The sequence below is a fragment of the Propithecus coquereli genome, unplaced genomic scaffold, assembly GCF_000956105.1.
Source record: "Propithecus coquereli isolate 6110/MARCELLA unplaced genomic scaffold, Pcoq_1.0 Scaffold39, whole genome shotgun sequence".
Lineage (NCBI taxonomy): Eukaryota > Metazoa > Chordata > Mammalia > Primates > Indriidae > Propithecus > Propithecus coquereli.
Window position 1 is genome coordinate 2,325,460 of NW_012149618.1, and position 21,045 is coordinate 2,346,504.

The 21,045-nt window shown below is 59.1% G+C and overlaps 1 protein-coding gene across 4 annotated transcripts in view; it reads right to left on the reverse strand.

Annotated features, from left to right (window-relative positions):
* OTOF (otoferlin) overlaps positions 1–21,045 on the reverse strand; it is a 94,743-nt gene that overhangs the window by 10,821 nt on the left and 62,877 nt on the right. For 2 of the 4 annotated variants that reach the window (XM_012652461.1, XM_012652459.1), the window contains exons 10-32: positions 17,930–17,992; positions 17,457–17,541; positions 13,183–13,342; positions 12,269–12,455; positions 11,846–12,032; positions 10,009–10,232; positions 9,447–9,555; positions 8,851–9,031; positions 8,637–8,757; positions 7,667–7,767; positions 7,458–7,548; positions 7,225–7,341; positions 6,949–7,101; positions 6,493–6,682; positions 6,262–6,386; positions 5,772–5,906; positions 4,899–5,060; positions 4,585–4,704; positions 3,904–4,065; positions 3,641–3,803; positions 3,032–3,162; positions 1,618–1,647; positions 1,091–1,222 (exon numbers count right to left, since the gene is read on the reverse strand). In XM_012652461.1, coding sequence (XP_012507915.1) covers positions 1,091–1,222; positions 1,618–1,647; positions 3,032–3,162; positions 3,641–3,803; positions 3,904–4,065; positions 4,585–4,704; positions 4,899–5,060; positions 5,772–5,906; positions 6,262–6,386; positions 6,493–6,682; positions 6,949–7,101; positions 7,225–7,341; positions 7,458–7,548; positions 7,667–7,767; positions 8,637–8,757; positions 8,851–9,031; positions 9,447–9,555; positions 10,009–10,232; positions 11,846–12,032; positions 12,269–12,455; positions 13,183–13,342; positions 17,457–17,541; positions 17,930–17,992 — 3,129 coding nt within the window. Of the gene's footprint in view, positions 1–1,090; positions 1,223–1,617; positions 1,648–3,031; positions 3,163–3,640; positions 3,804–3,903; positions 4,066–4,584; positions 4,705–4,898; positions 5,061–5,771; positions 5,907–6,261; positions 6,387–6,492; positions 6,683–6,948; positions 7,102–7,224; positions 7,342–7,457; positions 7,549–7,666; positions 7,768–7,855; positions 8,048–8,636; positions 8,758–8,850; positions 9,032–9,446; positions 9,556–10,008; positions 10,233–11,845; positions 12,033–12,268; positions 12,456–13,182; positions 13,343–17,456; positions 17,542–17,929; positions 17,993–21,045 lie in introns of those variants that run through there. The other 2 variants (XM_012652462.1, XM_012652463.1) reach the window with 2 other exon arrangements.

The window sequence follows — 21,045 nt, forward strand, 5'->3', positions numbered from 1 at the left end:
TGCCGAATGTGAGCAGACGTGACGTTAGCCCTGAATAGGAAAGGGATATGCCTCCTCTCCTTCTCTCTAACCCTTCCTGCGCACAGGAATTAGGACTTGCTGGTGAGCCATCTGTAACCCTACAGATTCCAGAGACAAGAGGGCAGGGTATTAGTTCCTGACACCCCTGAGTCACTGTACCTGCCCAACCCGGCATTCTAAGGTATCATGTAAGAAAGGAAGAAATTTCTGTTTTGTTCCCGCCACTCTAACTTGCTACAGCATCTTCACGTGTGCTCTGACCAACACGGACGGTGACATCACACCCAGCTTGGGTCACAGGAAGGGCCTGGGAGAGAGCGTGGCTGGATCAGCTCAGGCTCACTGAGGAAACTGCAGGCACGTGTCCCCCTGGACAGCCGGCCGGTCAGAGCGCCCTGAGCTAAGCGCACAGCGTGGAGAAGAGACAAATGAGGGGGAGGAGAAACGCACTTTCTGGAACCTGCAGTCTGGCTCAGCAGATGGATCCCACATACATGTGAAAGGAGAAGAATCTTTCACAGTGACGGTGACCAAGCCATGTAAAATAAACAGTTTGAAGAAGACTTGTAAGGGCCATTGAGAAGCAGTTGTTCCTTTTCAACCTCTGAGAACATATTTCTCCTTTTTCACAAAGGTCACCTCCTCCGTGAAGCCTTCCCTGGCTCCCCCCAGCCTTGATTTGCCTGTTATCACACTGTAAGTCTCTGTTCACATGCCCATTTTGTCCAGTGTACTGGCGGCCCCTGAGGGCGGGGGTGGCGTCTTATCTTTGGGCTCCCACAGCACCTCAGATGTGTCATCACGTACACTCAAGAGATGTTTGTGGAGTGAACGAATGAGGACAAGAGGAAGGCAAGCCAGGGGGGTAGACCGCACCCTCATCCTGGAAAGGGTGAGTTCTGAGCAAGAACTTCAAGGATGTGAGACGTGGCCAGCTCGAGCTCGTATTAATGGAGGTAGGGAGCCAGCTTGGCGGGTGGGGGAGAAAGAAGCTGGCGGGAGGGTCTGAGTGTTCACCTCCCCCAGCTGGACTCCTCCGCCGCCCTCTAGCTGCTGCCCAGGGCCTCACCTCCTTCATGGTGTCGATGGAGGCGAAGTACTTGGACCACCAGTCCAGCATGCTCTCATCCGGCTCCTCCTCCTCCGGCTCCTCCGCGGTGCCCTTCTTCTTCTTCTTCTTTTTCTCTTTCTCCTCCTCAGCCTGCAGCATGGCCAGGTCCCGAGTCCTGCGTGGGCCCCTGCTCCCTGGCCCTTCCCAGAACCCTGGACAATCCCGAGGGCCCCTGCGCATCCTGCCTTCTGCTCCCAGGAAGCCCCAGGCTCCATGAGGCTACCAATGTCCAAGGGGTGGCAGAGGATGCCGTGGGCCAGAGAAGGCCATGACCTGCCAATGTGAGCATCTGGCCACGGCTGGATTGGCATTCAGGACCTTGCTGTCCATCCAGCTCCTTCCCTCTGCCTCTTTGGAGGGCTGCGCTGGCCTGAGCATCCGGGGGCTAGGGCTGGCTCAGTCCCTACTCTGGGCCCTTTGGCCCGACACCATTGCCAGTGCAGGGCCCTCTCGCCCCAGAGCCCCTGCAGGGTCCCCTCACTCACCACATCCACCTTGACGACGGCATCAGAAGTCTGCAGAGGGGAGCCAAGGAGACAGGGACAGAATTAGCCACCAGGCCCTGAAGTGGCAGGCAGCAGCCCAGCACAGGGCGCGTGGGGGATACAGGGACAGGAGCTTAGAGGCTCACACAGAGACAGATGTCCCCTGTGTGTTGGGGGCTCCTGTGCCCACAGGCCAAGTGTGCATGAACGAGAAGAGCAAAGGGTCTGCTTCAAGGATGTTTCTGACGATTCCTGAGACTTTCTAGGGCAGTGGCTCTTAGCCTTGGTGCACAGGAGAATCACCCCAGGGAGTTGTTATAATTTTTTTTCTATTTATTTTACTTTTTAAAAATTGCATATTGATAAATTATAGTTATATATATTTATGAGTGCAATGTGGTGTTATAGTTTTTTAATATAATGTGGAATGATTACATTAGGCTAGTTAACACATCTATCGTTGCAAATATTTAACATTTTTTGTGATGAAAACGTTAGAAATTTACTCTCTTAGTGATACCAGCGCCAGGACTACACTGAGTGTGCAGGGCAGGCGCTGGGCACTGGCATAATTTTAAACTGCTCGGTGATTTCAAAGAGCAGTCGGGGTTGGGGAGGGAAGGCTGCCCTGGGCGCAGGGAAGGCGAGCAGGAATATCAGCTAAATAGGTCAACTTCCACCCATCCTTCCGCCTTCCCAGGGCAGGCTGCCTCTGTCAAGCTAACACACACAGTCACGCAGCGGAAAAGGACGGGGCCAAACAGTCCGCCAGAGCCGGAGGGAGGGACCCTAGGGAAGCTCCGGCTTGTGCCACCCTCTGACTTGCGCTGCTGATGGCTGGAAACGAGCGGGCTTTTTGCCCCCCGAGGAGGAGAGGCTGCTCAGGGAGTGGAAGCTAGGAGATGCCCCAGGCCGCGTGGAACACGTGAGGTTGGGAACGGGATGAGAGGATGTGGCGGGCAGGAAGCCCACTCCGGCCACTCTGCAGTGTCTGGACCTCAGGCGGCCTGTTGCAGGCCGCACACCCCCCCCATCCTCCCCTGCAGAGTCTGCAGCCCATCAGCCATTTCCACACTCAGCCCCAGGAGACAGGTCTCCCCCTGGCAGATGAACGGCCCTAGTGCCAAGGCCAAGAGGAACAAGGAGCTTCCACCTGGAAATCCCTCCCAATCCCAGGCCTGGGGAGTGTTGCATGTGAATGGCTGGTTTTCCACACACGTACATGCACGTGTGTGCATGCCGGGACAGGTTAGGATGGAGCTGTTTGCACACACAAGCAAGGTTAGTCCTTGACCGTCATACGCCGAAGATGTGACCTAATGCTGCTCTCTCGGGGCAGAGGGCCTGGCCCGCAGGCCAAGCCGCACGAAGCTGTGTGTTCCCAGAACGCGTGGGGCTGAGCCGCCCGCCTTACCGCATCCAGCTTCACCATGGTCTCCAGCTTCTTGACAGGCACCTCCGGCTCCATGTTCACCACGACCTCTCCTGTGGGGTGAGAGGAGGGACCCCCGTTGCGCAGCACGTGGCAGTGCTGGAGAAGCCTGACTGGACAGAGAGACGGACAGACGGACAGACAGGCAGACAGGGGAGGAGCAGGAGGGACAGAGAGAGTCAAGGGGCAGGAAGGAGCAAAGGCCTAAAGCTGATTCTGGAGCCTTCTGAGGGGAGAGGGAGGGACAGGGCAGTTGAAGGAGGAAAGACGTGATACGGGGGGAACATGTGTGGGGAGAAGGGGCAGCCGCCGGCAGGGAGGCTGGAGGAGGCTGGGTCTCCTCCACCGACCCGCACGGATGCCATCTGCCTGCAAGGGCATGTCCAGCTTGGCCCTCTGGCTCTGGAGTGAGGGGCGGCCCTGGGCAGCCTTCCTTGGCCCCTGGGATGGGACCTTCCTTCCTGCCCTCTCCCAGCCCCCTTGGAGTCTCCTCAAGGAGCAAACTCTGGCAGTGGCTTGGAGTGGGTGGTGAACTGGAGCCCCTTCTGCGGACACGGTGGGGCCAGGCCTGGGCTTTGGGTGTGACCGTACCCGAGGTGTTCCAGCTGGGGGCCGAGCGGTCTGGAGGCCGATAGATGAAGCGTCGCAGGGAGCTGACGGCGTGGGAGCCCACCAGGGTGTAGCGGCCAAAGGCCCGGCAGTCCACCACGCGGATGTTCAGGGGCGGGTGCAGGAGCTCGTTCTCTGGGAGGTCCTGGGGGTGTTGGCGATGCGGGGCCTGAGCCTCAGGGAAGAGGGCAGAGAAACGCGGCCAGCCGCGCCACACCGGCCGCTCTGCCCTGGCCTGCACTCACCACTTCAAACCACTTGACGAGGGTGTTGAAGTTGGGGTTCTTCTTGTAGTTGTGGATCAGCGACGACTGCACCCCCTTCCCGGCACACTCGATGTCTACCCGTGGCCGGTCCACCTGGGCCAGGTTCACCCGCTTCAGGTCCCGCAGGCCCCAGAACAGTACCTGGGAGATGGTTGGGCAGGGACAGCCCTTCAGTCAAGGAAGGCAGCCATGGGGACACTGGGCCACCTGAGAAGGAATTGGGCGGTGGGGTGGGAGATTCCAGAGGGTGGGAGTGGGCCAGGAGAGTGGAGGAGGGTGGGCATCCTCGAGGTCTGGGCTGCAGGGTTGGGGTGGGCGGAGGAGGGGGGCAGACAGGACAGGGCAGACCCTGGGGACAGTCCTGGAACGTGGCTGTGCACCTCCGTGCAGAGCGGGAGGCCCTAGACTGGGCAGGAGCCTGGGTCTGCTGCTGCTCCCGCTGGTGACCTTGGGCAAGTCACTTCCCCTCCTGGGCCCTGAGTCTCCTCATCTGCACACGAGGAGTGGGCTGAAGATGGCGGAGTCTGCTCAGCAACAGTGCAGTGCGTGCGTGACCCTCGCTGGAGGGAGAGTGAGCGGGAACAGGGAGGCCAGGATGGAAGACACAGCAGGGGCTTGTGCTGGGCAGGCCAGGGAGGGCCGCGCAGGCCCCTCACGCACCTCCACGCGGTACTTGCTGAGCACGGGCCGGATGCCCACGGGGACAGGCATGATGGGCCCTCGGTCCATGTCCACCGGGCCGTCTATGGGTGGCAGGTCAGCCTTCCCTGTAGGCCCAATCTGGGGAATGGGGGTCACAGGTCACACACAGGGAGGCAGGAGAGAGGTCTCTCTCCCCATGAGTTGTCTGCCATGAGATATGGGGACACAGGGAAGGCCGAACGGCCCCAGGCCCCCAGCTTCGGTCAGGGAGGGAAGGAGAGAGGCCCCCACCACCACCACCAGGCCACAGCCCCTCTTCCCTGAGGCCCTACCTGCAACAACTCGAAGGCGGCCAGCAGGTCTCCCGCCGTGGCGTTGCCGCGGTAGATCTGGTAGTACTCGAGCTGGGGCGGGAAGCGGGGTGGGCAGTAGGCCTCGTCTGCCATCTTCACCAGCGGCTTGGCGAAGGTGCGGCCCATGAAGTCGGCTTTGCCCTGACACGACAAACAACCCAGATGGCTTCTCGGTGCTCAATGTTTGCCAAACGTGTTCACACCTGTGATGTCATCTAGTCCTTCCCACAGCCCTGTGAGTTGTTGTAAGGGGCAGGTGTGATCACTCATTTTACAGATGGAGAAAACCAAGCCTCAGGGACCACCAAAGACTCATTCAAGGCCAGGCAGTCAGTGAATGGCAGATGCAGGACTCAGAACTAGACACAGGTCCTCCTGCGTCTAGTCCAGGGCTCTCTCAGGCACCTCAACAGCTGAGGTGCTTTGTAGAAAGTTGGCTCCCTGACTCTTGGGGGTCACCCAATCCCTCACTCCCCACTCCAGAGCCTCCGCGAAGAGCTGCGAGGCTGTTACTGATTGCGTGGGGTGGGGGGCAGGAGCTGGGGGCCCTGGGGTGGGAGGCTGGTGTGCAGGGCTTGCCGGCACATCTGAGCTCAGTCTCTCTGTGCAGGAGGCAGGGGTGCCTGGGCCTGGCGCCCTGAGCCCCACGCTGTCAGGAACCGGTCAGGATGCCAGGAACCTGCAGGAGGCACCTGGAGGGACTGGTCAGCAGCCCAGACTCTCGGCTCCCCAGTAAGCACCTGGCCGAAGGGGGTCAGGGAGGTGGCGGGCCCAGCATCCGTGCAGGTGGAGTGCAGGCACGAAGGGTAGGTATGCTGCTGTGGGATCCCTGGCGCCAGAGCCCACCCATACCATGGTATCCTGGTCGTAGATTTCGATGACAATGATGGGGGGATCGTCCCGCAACTCGTGAGCTTCGCCGTACAGCTCCAGGTTGTCAAACACCAGCATCTGGTCCCAGGTGGGACACAGGGTCTCATTTAGCACCTACAGCATGGGATGGGGAGATAGGCCACAAGTGACGATGAGTGGGTGGATACACAAGCAGGAGCCACTCCTACTTGCTGCAGCTTCCAGGGAACCTGGGGCAGGAGTGCGAAGTTCCCTGATTCCTCTGGAAATCTTAAAAGCAAGGCTAATATGAGGTTGCTCTCCGCTCCCAGCCAATGTCTTCCCCGTCTTGTGAGTCTAACAATTAATGGCTGTAGCCTTTACCAGTGTGACCTGGGCCTGCAGTCACCTGCCAGGCTTCCCCCTGAGAGTTAGGGGACTGGAAGTCCCATGTCTCTGGGCCTCCCAGGGTTCTCAAAGTCAGAACCACGCCCCTTCCCCAGGCGCTCACTTCCGTGCACTGGCTCTGGTTGATGAAGAAGACCCGGGCGAAGGGGTCCGAGAGCCCGCTGCTGTCTGCGGCAAAGAGGCTGCGGGCCTGGTACATGTGGGCTCGGAGCTGGAAGGCCTGCTTCTCTGTGGGGACAGCAGCCTGAGGCTCTGGGAGCAGGCAGCCCTCCAGGCCCCTCCCCAGTGAGGGTGGAAGTGAGGGGCCCACCCAGACGGCAGAGTCCTGACTCACTGGTGTAGACCAGGCTGACGGGTGGGAAGGAGTGCAGACCCAGGCCCTGGGCAGCCTTGACCTCCTCGAAGCCACAGGGCAGGCCACACAGGAAGTCCTTGCGCTGCTTGCTGAGGCCCAGCCACAGGTAGAACTCCAGCTTGGCCTGCACTGCCCAGCCTGCCGAGCCGAAGCCCTTCTTCCCCGGCAGCTGGGGACGGGCGTGGGGTCACCAGGAGCCTGACAGCTGCCAGGACCCACAAGTTGGGGAAGGGTCAGGGGCTGGTGGAGGCCTTGGTCAGAGGGTGGGACCCTGACGGGGGGCGGATGGGAGACAGAGGGAGATGGGGGCTCTCCTCTGAGCACCTGCTACCTGAGGGCTCAGCCCGCCAGACCCAGGTGGGGCTGTGGCTCCCATCAAGGGGAGACTGACCCACTGAAAGGATCCAGCCCCCGCCCGTCTGCCCCCTTTGGCACCTTGAGGAAGAGTGTCTTGACCTTGGCGCAGTCCTTGCCCGTCTCCTCGTCCACGATGGAGAAGAGCAGGTCTTTGGAGGGCACCCGCGCGTAGGCGACGCGCTTGTTGTTGCTCATCATCCAGATGAAGACGTCGGGGATGCTGTGCTGGGGCTGGGGTGGTGGCGGAAGGGCAGCGGGTAAGGGGTGTCCGGCCTCTTGGCTGGGTCCCCTGCGCCTGAGTGACCCAGGGGGCCAGGCCCGGATGAGGAGAAGCCCCTCCCCTCGGCCGCACACCTCGTCCGCCAGGAAGCGCAGCTTCTGCAGGAAGTTCTGGCACAACCTCAGCTTGTCCCGCACGGTGTGCCGCTTCACCTGGGCCCGCAGCGTCCTTGCCTGGTGCCCCATGCTCTCCTGAGTGGGAGGGGACGCCAGCGGAGCTCAGGACGGCAGCAGCTGTGACCTCAGAGGCAGATGCCCCCTGTTCACCTGCACCCTCCCTCACCCCCTGCGGTCCAGCCCGTCCTCACCAGCTCCCTCATGCAGGACTTGAGGCGCTCCCGGTCAAGCCTGGTGCGGGACGAGTGGCTCTGGTCCTTGTCCGCGAGGGAGAGGAAGCGGCTGGGGTGGGGGGAGCCAGGGTTGAGCCTGTGGATTCCTCCTCCTCTGCCCAGCCCCAGGGGGCTCCCCTTTGTGCAGTCCCACCACATCCTGCCGCACCCCGCCCCTCCCTCCTCACTAGCAGCCGCAGCTGAGCTCCTCCAGAACACCCCGAAGGCGACGCTCAGGGTAGGACTTCTCTGTCTTGATCATCTCCTGCACGTCGTTCAGGCCTTCCTCCTGTGAACCCGGAGATGGGGTGATGCTGAGCTGCAGCCCCCTCTGCCCCCCAAATGTCTCTTCCCCACTCATCAGGGACAGGAGGGACCTTGTGGCCTGGGGCCTCTCACTAGGGCCATCCCCGAGCATCTGTCCCTACTGAGGAAGCAGCCAGCTTCCCAGGTTCTGTTTGCAGAACCTGGCGACATTGGCGTTCATGGGGTCTTCAGTTCCTGAAGAAGCCACCTCTGGGCTGTGAGTCTGGCCCTGGTGGACTCACAGGGGCGGGCAGAACTCAGGGCTGGATAGGGGGCTTGGTGCAGGCCAGAGAAGGGGGCATGGTCAGCTGCACCCAGGAAACCCCAGGACTGCAGGGTTCCAGGATCCTCAGACTCCACTGGGACCTGGGCAGGGGGTGGGAGCAGAGGCCTGGGGAGGGGACGTGGCTCTGGCTTTGAAAGCCCTGGGAGGCCCAGAGACACGGGGCGGCCAGTTCCCTAACTCTCAGAGGGGAAGCCTGGCAGGTGGCTGCAGGCCCAGGTCGCACTGGTAACAGTCACAAGACAGGGGGACACTGGCAAACGGCTGGGAGAACGCCTCACATTAGCCTTGCTTTTAAGATTTCCTGGAGAATCAGGGAACCTGGCACTCCTGCCCCAGGTTCTCTGGAAGCTGCAGTGATAAGCAGTGGCTCCTGCTCGTGCATCTGCCCAGAATCCTGGGACCTGGGGCGGGGGATGGGAACAGAGGTCCTGCCAGGGCCATTCCTGCAGCCCCGCCCCACGGCGAGCTGCTGTGCCGATGGACCTTGAGTGTGCAGGCGAGGCCCTCCGGCAGCACCTTGTCTCCCAGGACCTGCCACCCCCCCGGCCCCCCGGCCCGGCCCTGACCAGCTTGTCAGCGATGTGGTCCATGATGTTGGCGTTGTAGAGACGGCGGCGCTGGTCTGGCCACCAGCTCCTGATGTAGATGCAGGGCTTGCGCTCCAGGTAGGGCAGATGGAAGTAGTTCCTGGGGTGGGTGGAGGTGGGAGGTTGATTCTGGGGGCCCAGGGAGGTGGGAGGGCTGGCCACAGGGGGACGGGAAGCAGGAGGCAGCACCCACCTGTCCGTGACCTGGGGTCGCATGGGTGGTGTGGAGGAGACTGAGGCCAGGTCCCCGCCGTCACCAGCCTCGTCGTCGCTGGAGTTCTGAATCAGGTCTACTTCCTCCTCGTCCCCGGGCTCCTTCCGCGGCCGTGGCCGCTGGGGTCGTGACAGTCCATCCACTTCGTTCCCATAGTTGCCTGCAGGCAGAAGGGGCACAGAGGGCCTAGAGTCCCTCCCTACTGGGGCCCACCTGCCATCCAGTCCAGATATTACCTTGGGTTTGGGGGGAGGGGAGAGGGAAAGTCAGGGCGTGGGGCTCAGACACCACGGAACACTGGCCAAGAAAGGTCCCCACAATCTCAGTCCCCATAAAGGCCTCTGGAAGCCCTCGTGACATCTGAGCGCAAGGCCCAGCCTGGCCGAGGTCTGTATTCCCACTCTCTCCTCTCCAGCCCAAGGGCGGCTCCCTTCCTTCTTCCCCAGGTCCCAGCACCGCCTGGGCCTGTAGGTGGAGCTAAGGGTCAGCCCCTCTGCGGGGTGTTGTGCACACACAGGGGTGTGCGTCCTTTCCCAGGGGCTGGGGTGCAGACCCCCTGTGGGCCCAGCCCTCACCTATGGTGACCTCAAAGGTGATTGGCTTGTCTCCGTTTTTCCGGTCAATCATTGAGGCCTCCAGGAAGGCTCCAAAGAGAAAGAATTCTTCCATTTTCCCTGTGCAGCTCTGTGGCGGAGGCAGTTCAAACCATCCCTAAGCTTCGGTGGGGAAGGTGGGGACGGTGGGGACGGTGGGCCTGAGCCAGGCCTCCTCCTCATAGGTAGGCCCCTTGGGCTGATGGCGGGGACATCCTACCCTGCCCTGGAGCCAGGCAGCCCAGACTCCTAAGGCGTCCAGCCTGGATGTCCCCAGAAGAAGGGCTGGCTCTGGACACCACAGGGACAGCCATGGCTGAGAGGAGGGGCAGAGGGCAGAGGGCAGAGTGCAGGCAGGTGGTGGACGGGGACTGAGGCCCTGCTGGGGGCAGAGTGGGGGCCTCTGCCTCCGGAGAGGAGGCCTCATCCTGGGGTCTGGCCGCTAAAGCAGACAGGGCAGAAACTGGCAAAGCCCAGGACTCAGGCTGTCGCATGGGAAGGGGCTGAGCTCGGGCCTGGGGGACAGTGCAGCCTGGGACCTCACCTCCGAGATGGGCGTGGTTTGCTCCACCTGCACCTCTGTGGAGCTGGTGAGCTCCGGGTTGGAGGTGTCCAGGATCTCCACCGCCAGGCCCAGCAGGAGACGGGCACGGAAGGACACGCCCTCGCCCAGGCCCTCGTTCAGGTCCTGGTGCTCGTCCAGCAGTGTGTAGTTGCGCGTGGAGCCGTACATGTTCACCCAGGCCGGGCCCAGCGTGGGCAGGAAGCCTGTGGCAGCGGGGAGACAGGTGGAGGGGCTTCTTTCTGGGCCCCTGGCCTCTACCTCCTGGTCACTGAGCTGAGGACTTCATGTGTGTGCCAACATGTGGAACAGACCTCTCGTACTTGTACTTGCGCAGAGCACTTTCTTGGGTCTGCTTCTTCCCTGGGGGGCCTGAGCTGGGCCTGATGCAGAGGCAAAACCAGGCTCCCCATTTCTGGTACTTGGAGCACGGGCTGCCAACAGATGCCAGCTCATCCCAGCCCCTCAGCATGGCTTTGGGGCCCTGCACCATCTCTGCTGGTCTACCTCCCACCACGGTGCCACCAGGCCCATGCGGACCCCTCCCCTCCTCTCTCAAGGTCCCCCCTTGCCGTTTCCCCTCTTGGGTGGGATTCGTTGGGCCTCAGGTGCAGCAGGATCCAATTCTGCCTTAAATGGTTTTTTTTTGGTTTATTTTTTTGTACTGCCTATTTTGAAAAACACATTTATAGCATTTTAAAAATTGAGATATATTTCACATGACACAAAGTTCACCATTTTAAAGTGTACGTTTCAATGGTTTTCAGTCTATTCACTATGCTGTGCAGCCATCATCTAATCCCAGAACATTTCCATCCCTCTCAGAAGAAACTCTGCACCTGTTTAGTAGCTGGTCCCAATTCCCCTCCCCTCAGCCCCTGTAAACCAATAATCTATTAATACTTTCTGTCTCTATGGATTTGTCTATTCTGGATATTTCACATAAGTGGAATCAGACAATATGTGGTCTTTCGTGTTGTCTGCCTAATGTCCGACCCTCTGGTAGCACACTCATCTCCTTAAGGAGCACTTGGAGGGCAGGAATAGATTATTTTATTTTATTTTAGTTTTTGAGACAGGGTCTCACTCTGTTGCTCCAGCTAGAGAACAGTGGTGTCATTATATCTCACAGCAACCTCAAACTGCTGGGCTCAAGGGATCCTCTTGTCTCAGCTCCCCAAGTAGCTGGGACTACAGGTGCGCACCACCACATCTGGCTAATTTTTCTATTTTTAGTAGAGACGGGGTATTGCTCTTGCTCAGGCTGGTCTCGAACTCCTGACCTCAAGTGATCCTCCCGCCTCAGCCTCCCTAAGTGCTAGGATTACAGGCGTGAGCCACCAGGCCCGGCCCAGGAAGGGCTTCTTGTCTCACTCTATATCCTCGACACCCAGCACAGTGCCTGGATCCTAGGAGGTGGTGGATCCCCACAGGTCTGTAGACAGGTACGATTACTAATGCGATGTGCTGTGTATGTTCTGTAATTATACACATATGCAGTGTATACACTCTAATTACGTGCACATCTATACTGAAATTATGATATAGTCATCATTAGTTTTATTTTACAGATGGGAAAAAGGTGCAAAGGTCACACAGTTACTGTTACATCCAGCCAGCCAGGCTCTGAGCAGGCCTGAATCCCGACATCCCACCTTGCCCTTGAGGTGGGGGCTGCTGACCAGGCCCTGAAGCCCCCATCAGGCTGAGGTCTGGGGCGATGGTGTGAAGAGGGAGGGTCTCATCTACTCCTTCCCTTCAGGCCACCCCCACTCCCAACACCTCCCCCTCCCCCCACCCCCGGTCTCCTGCTGCTAACCTTTGTCTCCATCGTTGGAAATCTTGCGCAGGTCAATGAAGTGGGTGCCGATGGCCACGTCGTTGACCTTGTCCGAGTCCCGGATCTGCACCTTCACGCGTTTGCACAGTGGGGGGAAGAGGTCTGTGAAGACAACCTGCTCGTTCCACAGTGGCTCGTAGCTGCTTTTCTGCACCGAAGTCTTGCCCTGGCAAGAGGAAGTGATGGTTAGGGTGCTTGTATTGAACCACTGCCTTCTTCAGCTCTTGGTCTGAGGACTCCAGGTGGCAAGGGGGAGCATTCCCAGCCTGGCCTTGGCCCCCCAGCCCCACCAGTTGGAGGCTGAGATTTTGTCTCGTGCCTGCCCCCAGGCCCCACACCCATCACCCTTCACCTGTGATGCCTGTCACCCAGCTCCAGCCTCCTGCGCCTGTACCCCAGTACCTTTTGGCCGGCAAAGAAGACTTGCACGTAGGGATCCACGAGGTCCTTGTTTTCACCGATGAAAGCCTTCTTCACGTTGGCCATGAGGCTTGTGTTCATCCGGGGCAGGCCCTCTGCTCGGTAAATTTTCACATAGAACCGGGCCCACTGGCGTTCCGGGGGCACCCCCTCGGGGAGCAGCAGGTTCCTGCTGACACAAACAGCCGGGGACGTGGTGACCAGGTCCAGGTCCCCAACCCCTGTCCTGACATCTTCATGCCCCTGGGTCCCGGCACGGTCTGGGAAGCATGGCCGAGGGGGCCTAGACTAGAATCAGACACTCCAGTCCATGCACCCGCTTGCTTGTGCGATCCTGGGCAGACCTCCCCGTCTTGCTGAGCTGCAGTTTCCTCAGGGTTAAGGTGGGACTCATAACACCCCTCTCCCAGGACTAAGATCCGGCTCAAGGAAGCTAAAACATGTGAGTGCTTTGTAAATTGCAGAGTAGGGTACACTCTTAGGGTCATTATTAACCTTTCGCAGTTTTGTGCTATAGTCAAAAACTTCACAAATAGCCGCTCTCCCTCCCCCAGCCCGTGGAAGACCCGATTCACTGGATCCCAGCATTTCTCACTGAGTCGGGACAAGGGCCCAGAATATTTCTCAACAGCCACCATCAGCTGCTGGAATTGGCACCAAAAGAAATCTCTTTGCCATCCTGGTGATATCCTGCTTGTGTCCCCGGGACCCGGAAGCTCCCAGACTCTGCTCTTCCAGCATCTTCCAGCAGTTCTCAGCCATCCCACCCGGCCCCTGCCCTGTGTCAGTCCTTCCCGGAAGAGCTGGGCTGCTCGAGAGGGCCGAGAACAGGCTGAGGGAGAGGGCGGGAAGCGCTGGGGCAGGGGTCTCCAGGGGCGGGGGTAGGTGGGCCTCACCCTTCAATGTCATCCTCATCCGTCTCATTGGCCTTGTGGGGCGTCTTGATGTTGTCCCCCTTGCCCACCACGGCGACGTCGCACTTCACATAGCCCTTCAGCCCCGCAGAGATGTCGTCGGGGTCGGACAGGATGGCCCACTTGTGATGGAACTGGTGCTCTGCAATGGGGAGGGGGCACTGCTCGGACGCCCCCACCAGGCAGGTCCCGCCCTCAGGGCAGGCGACAGAGCTGGGCGCCTTCTTGGGCCCTGGAGCTGGGACCGGGGCCACAGCTCTGCCTGCCTCTGGGCTAGGGGATGATAGAGGTTTTCGGGGGCCAGGGCAGTGGGGCAAGGCCCCACCCACGGCCATACATCACATGAGTGGTGTGACTTGGAAGCTAGAGCGTCTCCTACCATCACCACCCCAGTCAGCCCTCACACGGGGACACAGAGTGGTCCCAGGTGGAGGCCCCTTCTTCTCACTCCCCAGTGCCTTGGGGCGAAGACCAAAGGCAGGTCTGTGGGCTCCTGATCCAGCCCTCCCCGGCTCGCTCTGCCCACCACACCCCAGCCCTGCACTCCCTTCATGGAGCTGCTCCCACTTGTCTGAGCTCATGTCCCAGCGTCAAACCACCACGCCTTTGTGTCTGCTGTTCTTTGAGCATGGGATGCCCTCATCCTCACTCTCCCTGCCCCCTGCCCGCCGGCAACTCCCCCTCCCTGTCCACTTGGTAAACTTCTCATTTTGCTCAAGTGTCTCCTCTTCCATGCAGCCTTTCCTGACTTCCTCAGAAGAGCTGATCCTGGCCTCCTTGGTGCACTCGGTGTAACACACACGCCTCCCATCCTGCTGTGCACTGTGTTATCTGTGTATTGTTACCTCCAATTTTAGACTGACAGCCACCTAAAGACAGGGACTGGCAGTCTCATTCCAGTGTTCCAGGACTCAGGACTGTGCGGAGGGAAGGACAGACGTGAGGGAAGGAGGCACTTTAGGAAGGGTTTGTCCCTCCAGGTTTACTATAAACGCAGCGCACAAGCACGGGGAAGGCCAGCGCCTTGCTGTGCGTCTTCTTCCTGCTGTTTTGTGTGGGCACTGGCCTCTCCAGGGCTCAGCCACGCCCTCCTTCCCTCCTCTTTCACCTTCTACTGTCGCCCAGGCCCTGGCCTCCAACGTGGGCTGCCTGAGGTGTGTTAGGGTCGGTTTGCAGAAGCCAGCCTGTCTGGGGATAGGCCAGTGTCTCAGGAGAGACAGTAGATTCTGAAGAGAAGGACAAGGACGACTAGAGGACAGGAAGTCACCAGAGCCCCTCAGGCGAGCTAGCATGCCCCCAAGGAGGGGCCATGTCCCTGGAGCTACAGGGCCTTGTCACAGCAGATGTGTGTCGGATGAAGAGATGCACACATAGCTGGACGGCTGGGTGGGAGACGGATCCCCCAGAGGCAGGGGTGGCGGGCTGCATGGCTGGCTGAGTGGATGGACAGACAGATGGTGGATGGATTGAGGGATAGAAGGACCCACTGATATGTGGACAGATGTGGGGTGGTTGGATGGATACAGCGGTACATGGACAGGTGTGTACATGGTTAGATGAACTGGGAAATGTAGCAAGGAAAGAGAATAAGATTCAGGAGGGATACGAAATTTGCCTTCAGACTTTAAGGTTATTTGAAGAGGGAATGGATTTTTCTTTATATCCTGAAAGACACACCTGTGGAAGTGGATGAAGGTTACAGGGTGACAGATTTTGGGTCAGACACAGAAAGTGAGATATCTAAAACAGGGCCCTGTTTCCGGGAGGTCTAAGCAGAAGCTGGGTGACCAATTAGGGGTGCTGCTGCAGGGGTCCCTATGTCAGGTTAACAGTGGCCTGATGACCTCTGAGGCCCTTCCAGGCCTAACACCGTGTGATCTCAGGCCAGAGATGCGAGGACCACACGAGGCCCTGCACTGTGTGCTTACCAGCCCGAAACGTCGTTTCACCTGCCTCCAGCCTGGCTCTGACACCTGCCAGGCGAGGCTGGCTGAGCTGGGCGAGCTGCTAGCCTGCTGCGCCTCCACTGTGAGCCCCAAGAGGAGGAGGGGGGCCCCTGTATGGCCCCTCCTCACCTCCAGCAGAGAGTAGCATCGAGTGAATGGTTTCCTGCTGTTGCATCTGATGCTGCAAATGTCGTCCTGCAGCAAACCTTTCCAGTTCCAAGAGACAATGATGCCACCCAAAGCTTCCCAGCAGCACCCGGGAGTTCTGTGTCCCTGGGAGCATGCTGTCCAGCAATGCCCTGGCGGGGTCAGGGACTCATGAGGAAGGTCGGGCCAAACTGCAGGCAGTCAGGGCAAAGGCGTTGTGCCTCCACTGAAGGGCTGTGTGACTTCAGCCTCTCATGCCCTGGGAGGGCACTGGGCTCAGGGACAGACTCAGCAGGAGCAGCAAATCGCAGGGTGGGTTACCGCGGTGCAGAGCCTGGGCTTTGGGCCCACCCAGACCTGGGTTCACATCCTGTTTCTGCCACTTACTCACAGTGTGGCCCTGGACCCGTTGTGCAAGCTTGCTGAGCCTCCGTTTCCTTACCGTGAAATGGGAGCGCTGATGCCTACACGGGGCTGGGAGGGTTAGGCCTGCTGGGACAGTGTGCCTAGCTCAGTGCCGGGCACTTACCGGTGCCCCATGAGTGGCAGTGGTTTCCTCACCAGGACTGTGTCACCCAGAAGCCCAGAGGTCCATAGTAGGCTCCTCACTGTCTCCTTCTCCACCCCCCTGCCGATCTTGTCTTGATGCCAGGCCTCAGGCCTGCCAATGGCACTGGTGCACTGCTGAGCCCTGGGGTGGAGGCTGTCCCCGGGGATGCCAGTGTCATTCCAAACAAGTGGTCCACACCTGTGCGTGCTTCCTGGGAAGGAACGTGGCAGCAGGCTGACTCTTCCTGCTCCCTGCAGCACCGGACAGTCAGCAGGGCCATCCTCTACTGAGGACACGGCACGTGTGGGGCCGTGGCGAGGGCACTGGCCTGCCAGACTTTGGGCACATCCCTTCATCCCCCTGGGCCTCGGTTTCTCTATCTTAATAGAGTGATTGGACTAGATGTTTTTAAGGTCTCATGTAGCTTGAATATTCTACAGTTTTGTGATTTTATGTGTACAATCTTGGGTTTGGGACTTGGATTCCCTAGTCTGAGTCCCAGTTATAATGTGCTCCAGCCAAGTGTCTACTCGGTTGAACCACAAGAAATCACCAATTTGTTCAACCTATAAGTTTAGCAGCATCTCCAAGCTACTAATACTTCATTTCTCTTAGCCTTATTTATCTCATCTGTAAAATGGGAAGAAATGCTGCTGCCTACCTCACTGTTTTGTGAGGGCTGAATGTGACAATTTGGGTGAAATTACATTGTCACTGTCAAAGGGCCTGATGGGGTTATTACTGTACGCTGAGCAGTGGGTTCACTCTAGGGACACCTGGTGGTCCCCGAACTGACCACGTGGTGAGCTGTCACCTGGCAGGCTGAGGGCCCTCCTCTGTCTAGCCCACAATCACATGCCCTCTGGGCCACCCCTCGGGGTTCCCTCGCCAACTCCATGTGGTGCTGGCCCACAAGCACCCACAGAGCTGCCAGTCAGCCACGGCCCATGCGGCTGCTCCTCGGGCTGCCTGGGTCTCTTGTATTAATAAAAAGCGATTTTAGAGGCCAAGTCCCTCGCAGGCTGCCACAGTACATTTGGCATTGAGTGTGACCACTACACTTGGACTGGACAGTGTGACTCAGTGGGGCTGTGGAGTCACACAGCCTGACTTGAGCCCCACCCGTGTGGCTGGGGCAAGTCCAGCTCTGAGCCTCAGGCCCCTCAGCTGTAAGAGTGGAGCACTGGGGCTCCTTTGAGGATGAAAGGGGGTCTTTTCTGCTCAGCGGTGCCAGCCGGGGAGGCAGGAATGTGGTCACCGCCTCTCCCCAGGCTGTGAGGACGGGTCTCCCTCCCTGCGTCCTCTACAGCTCCTGACCAGAGCGCACACGGGCAGGGACTCACCAGCCTGCCACTTGCTGCTGAGCAGACAGTGGAGTTACTGACCTGATTATCAGCAAGGACCCGCCAGACTGGGGACACAGTTGCTCACCGCGTTTGTGTACAGACCAAGCGCGCCACTTCCCCGCAGGCCATATGGCTGTGTGTGCTAACAGTCTCCAGACTGCGCCTGCGTCCTCGCCAGGCTGAGCCCGGAACCGCCGCAGCGGGAAGGGTGCCTCGCTCTTGGAGCCACGTGCCCCAGGGCCGACCAGCCCACGCGCAGTTACTCACCTGGCTGCGAGTACACGGTTCCCACATCCATTTTGAAGGTGCCCACCAGGGTGCCGCTGCGGAGCAGGTTCTTGGAGTGAATCACCTTCCAGGCAGAAGCACCGGCGGCCAGTCAGGCTGGGCAGGCGGAAATCCTTCCGCAGGGCAGGGGTGGGACCCACTGAGGGTGGCACCACCTCAGTCTTTCTGGGGACCTGAGCTTCACAGTGAAGCGGAAGGGCGTTTGGCAGGGTGGGAGTGTCTCGCTGAGGCTGGCTGCCACGTACGGGTGACTAGGTTGTACACTACACAGAGGCACCGGGCTAAAGGGGCGAGGGGGCCCAAATCCGGCCTGTGCCCACTTGCCCAGCCATGAGTCCAGGCAGGGAGCTGCCTTTTTATGCGTGGTCCAGCCAGAGGGGTGCCTCTCGGGTCTGCACAAAGGTACGGTTTAAGGTGGGGGCCCTGCCTGCCAGGCGCTGCCCCCCACTCACCGAGATCCTGATGATTTTGTCAAACATGACGTCAGGAGAGACGTGGAAGTCGAAGACGAAGTACTGGAGGGAGGAAGGACCCGGGCCTGCGGTCACTATGGGCAGCAGCTCCGGCCTGCGGCAGTGCTGGGCCCGTCCCTCCTGGCAGTGCCTGTCTGCACCCCGGCCATTTCCCCTGAGCCCACAGTTTGGAGGAGACACTGTGGCAACTGTCTGGTCCTGACTGGCCCTGGGGAGTGGGGTGGGGCGGGGCCTCGTCCCCCAGGTGGGGAAGGACGTAGGATCAGCGGGTGGACCGTCTACACACATGTGCTGCACTCAGAAGGACCCACAGCTGGGGAGCCGGGAGACCTGGGTTCTAGTCCCAGTTCTGCCCCTTCCTAGCTGGCCTTGAACAACACATTCTCTGAACCTCTGGCGATAATGACACCCACCTCACAGTCTTGTTATGAGGCTCTGATGAGATACTGTAAAGTATTTCACTGCATCTAAAATGCTGTGGACTGTAAGATATCCTGTGATTTTACGGGCCACATAGACATTGCCATTAAACCACAAGGCTGCCTGGAGATGCATCCCAACTTCAGAAGTGTTAAAATGTAAAATAAGGCAAGTCTTAGAAAGGATGAACTACAGTGTATGAAAGCACTTAATCAGCTGTAAACGTAGTGCTCTGGGCAGGAACTGTCCCCCGACTCCCCTGGCCTGGGTGTGCTGTGAGCGGAAGGACCATTGCTCTGGTGATCTTGTGGGGAGGAGAAGGCAGAACTGTTGCCACGGTGCATGGGGCAAATGTCTAAAGCAAATGCGCTCCTGGCAGCCAGAGGCTCACCCTGAAGTATTCTGGGTGAAGCCGCCTTTACAACCAGCCATGCCTGGCAGTTACTGCTGAGTTGGTCACTTCCTTCCCTGAGCCTCAGTTTATCCCTCTGTGATGCGCTGCATCTCTCCAGGGGCACTATTCGCACAGGGGCTGTGAGGTGTGGTTGTGAGGTCGCAACAAGATGACCTGGTCCAGCATTCAACCCAGGCGTGCGCACGTGGCGAGTGCACAGTGATGTCAACTGCCGCGCAGGGCAGCACTGGCCCAGGTGGCGCTGGCTGGTGGCTGAAGCTCTGGACGGTGGGTAGGGATCTAGGTTTGGGCTCATCAGCACGCAGAGCATAACTGCAGCCTCCGGGATGGAGGAGATACAAAAGGACAGCGTAGCCAGGGACACAGGCCCAGGACAGGGCTCCAAGGAGCAACAGCCTGTTGGCCAAGGAAGGAGGCTGGGGAGGAGGAGCTGGAGTGGTTTGGGAGCAGGAAAGTGGCGGGAGACACCCCCAAGAGGAGGGGCAGGCAGCCGGATGAAGGAACCGGGCAGTCAAGGGAGAGCAGAGCATAGTGGACAGTGTACTTAGGAGCAGCCAGGTCCTTGGTGACCTTGAGGAGAGCTGAATCAGTGACACCGCCCTGGGGCAGAAACAGCGGCAGAGATTGAGGTGTGGCTGGAGGGAGGAGGTGGGGACACACCACACGGCCTGACTGTGGGGGCTGGGGAGAAAAGGTGGTCGCTGCAGAGGCGTGTGGGAAAGAGGAAGGGCCTAGAGAGAGGGACGGATGACAGATTCCTAGTTCCTGTCCTTGTGCATACATGGGCTTTCACGGTTGTTCTTAGAATATTCTGGAGTAGAACACCTTGTAGACGAGGGCGAAGGAGCCAGAGGAAAAACAAAGACAAAGTTGGGGTGTTGCAGGATGGTGCAATGCCAGATTCTTTGGGATGGAGAAAGAGCAGGATCCGAGGCAAAGGGGGAGAGAGGTTGATCTCAGGCAGGAGGAAGGATGGGGCTCCCGAGGTACCCGGGGCGGGGCCACAGGCACACACAGGGAACAGGTCTTGGCTTGGGCAGTGAACCGCCAGGTTGCTCTGGGGGGGCAGAGGTCGTGCACCTCCCTCCACACAGGCAGGCTGAGAGCCAGGCGGGACTGCCCATCAGTCCCTCGGCCGTGCCAGCCCAGGGGCAGAGCTGGCTGAGCCAGGGCCAGAACGCTGAGCTCCAAGCTGTCTGCGTCACATTCCTCGTGTTACCTGAGTGTATTTCCCTTTTGTTGTAGCTTAGAAACCTGCCAAGTCCTGTTGATTGTTCCTACCTCCCTCTGTTGTTTAGCGGAGCCAAAGGAAGGTTCCCACCAGCTCAGAGAAATAGCCAGAAGCACTACATATCCATAGGCAGGAGGCCGTCTTTCCTTGAAAAGGAACGTGGCACAGGAAGAGAAGAAAAGGGAAAGAAAGCCCTGGCCTTGGGGCTGGAAGGAATCCTGGCAAGACAGCTCAGAGTGGTGCTCTCAAGTGGGGGCGATTTTAGCCCCCAGGGGACATCTGGCAAGGCTTGGAAACAGTTTTGGTTGCTGTGACTAAGGGGGGTTGCTATCAGCATGTAGTGGGTAGAAGCCAGGGATGTTGCTAAAATCCTACAACCGAAAAAACATCCAGTCCAAAATATCTAGTGCTGAGTCTGACAAACCCTAGTTTAAAGGGAACAGACAGAAAGAAAATCAGAGCTACTTGGGTTTGTGAAAGAGAACAGAAATGGGATCTGGAACAAATTTAAGATGGTCCACAGATGAGTGGAATGAATAGTCTGAGAGGATATAAATACGGAGGTTAGGAAATGGTTTCTAGGCTGAAACTCGAAGGGGACCTGTGCAGGGCTCGTCCCTGCAGTCCCACGTTGCCCACGTGCCACGGCCTGGCGCACAGCGCAGCTCAGGGAACGCCCGCTTCGTCTCTGGGGTGAGTATCCATTCAGCACAGTGACACTGAACCTCTCCAGGGATGTGCCAGGCTCTGAGCACGTATTCATAGCGGGGGACAGAGAAAGGAAGGACCAACCGCAATTCAGGGATGTTATCACCCCAGACAGGGGAGGGTGCTAATCTCTGACCCAGAGAGAGCGGGAAGGCTCTCTTGCTACTCAGTGGCAAGGCCATTTGAGCTGGGCCCGGCAGGGTGAGCAGGAGTTTTCCCGGGAGTGGGGAGAGCGGCGCTGTGCCCTTGGAAAGAGGAGGCAATTGGAATGAAACCTGAGGCGCGTGGGCCGGTACAACAAGGAAAGCCCTGGAGTCAGCC